This window comes from Trypanosoma equiperdum (assembly GCF_001457755.1).
Source record: "Trypanosoma equiperdum strain OVI genome assembly, contig: ctg_66, whole genome shotgun sequence".
Taxonomy (NCBI): domain Eukaryota; phylum Euglenozoa; class Kinetoplastea; order Trypanosomatida; family Trypanosomatidae; genus Trypanosoma; species Trypanosoma equiperdum.
In genome coordinates, this window is record NW_027124609.1 from 12,404 (window position 1) to 14,768 (window position 2,365).

The 2,365-nt window shown below is 40.4% G+C and overlaps 1 protein-coding gene across 1 annotated transcript; it reads right to left on the reverse strand.

Moving 5' to 3' along the window:
* Positions 1–1,337: 1,337 nt before the first annotated feature.
* TEOVI_000312600 (uncharacterized protein) lies at positions 1,338–2,129 on the reverse strand (the record flags this gene model as incomplete). The annotated part of the gene is made up of 1 exon (XM_067226088.1): positions 1,338–2,129. One exon carries the CDS (start codon positions 2,127–2,129, stop codon positions 1,338–1,340), a length of 792 nt encoding a protein of 263 aa, XP_067082189.1.
* Between the last annotated feature and the right edge of the window lie 236 nt (positions 2,130–2,365).

Consider the following 2,365-nt stretch of genomic DNA (forward strand, 5'->3'; position numbering starts at 1 on the left):
CTCAATTTTTTTCACGCTGTCATTTTATTCTGTATTTTTCCTTTTTTTAGCCTGCTTTCGCTTTTTCTGTTAATAAAGTACAGACCGCATTTATCCTGTATAGTGAACTCTGTTTGTCTATCATTTGCTTGTGCATAATAATGCTCACCTCTGTGTTTGTGCAGGAAAATGCGCATATTATATCAATTTTTCTATTTTCCTTCCTGAATTTCTTCTATAATAATATTCCACGTACTCTCCATCTCGCTCATTGTTTCTTATAACTCACTCGCTCTCATTTAACCTTTGCTATTGTTTTAAGTTCCTGCAGTTTTCGTTTCCATTTCGCTTTAGCATCAGTTCTACTATAAAATCAGTATATACACGATCACAACACTCTCCTGTAATAATAATTACTATTACCCTAACTATTGTCCATAAAATAAGCAAAATGAAACGAATTACAATTTTTCAGAATATCATTCATTTTTCATACCATATAACACTACTGCTTTACGTACATAGATCACCATCATACACAATTACTAAAATTTTCACTAGTTTTTGGAAATCTTTCTTAATTTGTTAAATTCATCAAAAAGTGTTAAAATGTACAATATTTTTTAAAAATTTTAGCAAATTCTTTCAAAATATAAAATTACACAAATCACAAAAGGATGAGCAAAATTTTTTAAAGTACTAAAATGCTACCAAACTCACAAAAGAAGGAACAATCAGGGAGAAGTGTTTGTTTGCTAGAATAGAGGAACCTTTGCACTCTTCACTCTATCTCATTTGCAACCATTTTGCAGTTCGCATTCTACTTGTTGCTTTCCTCTGCAAGTAGATGCTGCTTTCCCATTTTTCTCTTTCTTTCCTTCCTCTTCTTTGTTTGTCGGTTTACAAATTCCCTCTAACAGTTCGCAATCTCCTTTGCAGTCAGTTCCATTTTTGGTGCTGCGCTCTTTTTCTTTTGTGTTTTCAACTTTTTTGATGCTTTTTGTTGATCTTCCTGTTCTTTTTTCTGCTGTTTAAGAAGCACCCTCGCGAGAGCTTCGTACACATGTGCTGTTGTTGATAGTGTGCTTATGGGTTTTAGTGTTTCCTGTTCGTTTTCTTTGACGGGTACAAGCGTTTCCTGTACTTTGTCCCATATGTTGGCAGAAAAGTCTGCGCCGTTTTCGCCGTAAGCTGCGGTTAACGTCGTTGCTTCTGCTTCTTTTTCGTTTCCGTAGCCACTTCGTAGCGCTTTGGATGCGTAAAGCTTCCAGCTTGTTTGTTTTGTTAATTCCGCGTACTTGGTTATGTCCTTGTTGCAGCTTCTTATTGCGCTTGTGGTTTGCAGCTTTGGTAGTTTTTCATTGATGCCGCTGGAATTGTCTTTTTTTCAGGTCTATTTCGTTCGTTGACAGCACATGGTTCGCAGAATGTGTGCCGGCGTCACAGTTTGTGCTGATTTCTGGTTTCGTAGTTTCATAGGCAAGATTTATCCTTGTGTTTCCGCTGCTGCCCATTTGCGCGTTGAAACAGGTATTGCTGCCTGTGGCTTGGCATTTTGCCGTGACCTTCGAGTGGAGTTTCATTGTTGCTAGTGGTGCCTCGGTGTCTTCCGTTACCATGCTTGGAGCTTTTTCTGGAACACAGTCTGTTTGCTCCGCTCCTTCTAGTTTAGAAGTTGTACCTACGTCTTTGCGCGTAAGCTGCACTATTGGTAAATAATCTGATGCTTCCAGCGCTGTCTTGAACAAGGAGCCTACTTTTGTTAGAGCGTTGATGCCTAAGTAAATGCCAATAGTTTGAGCTCCGGCCTCCAGCGCCTCTAGTGTCGGCTTGAATTCCACAGCTAGCTCCGCCTGGCATCGACTATTCATCACCGCAGCTGCCACTATTATAGTTATTAGCGCTTCTCTTAAAGCCAAATTTCCATTGTGTGCAGCTAGCGCGTATTTTGCTGCCGCCAGTTCGTTGCGTGCTTTCTTCTGCACGGCGGTCTCGAACTGTGCTGTGTACAAGTGGAGTCGTGCAGCGAGCCGTCTTTTGCAGCCACAGGCTTCCGTAAACTTCGTTGTTGCGTCCTCGTCTTGGGCTATCACGTGTGCGAGCGGTAGCGCTAGAAGCATTAGTGAAAACTGCACATTGGATTGTAGCATCCTCTCAAAGCTTACTAATTTAGAAGTTTGGGTCTTGTGCTGTTGTCGCGACTATCTTACTGCCTTCTGTATGTTGGTGATGCGGTTGGGATGCTGTATTTAATGCGGTTTATTTTTCATTCTCTTTTTAATCTTCTGCCGCTAGTTGAAGGTGGTGTTTTCCTGTTAGAGTATACGTCTTTACTGTGTGTTAAATATCCCCTGCAACCATATTGTGTGTTCAATTGTACCTGTTT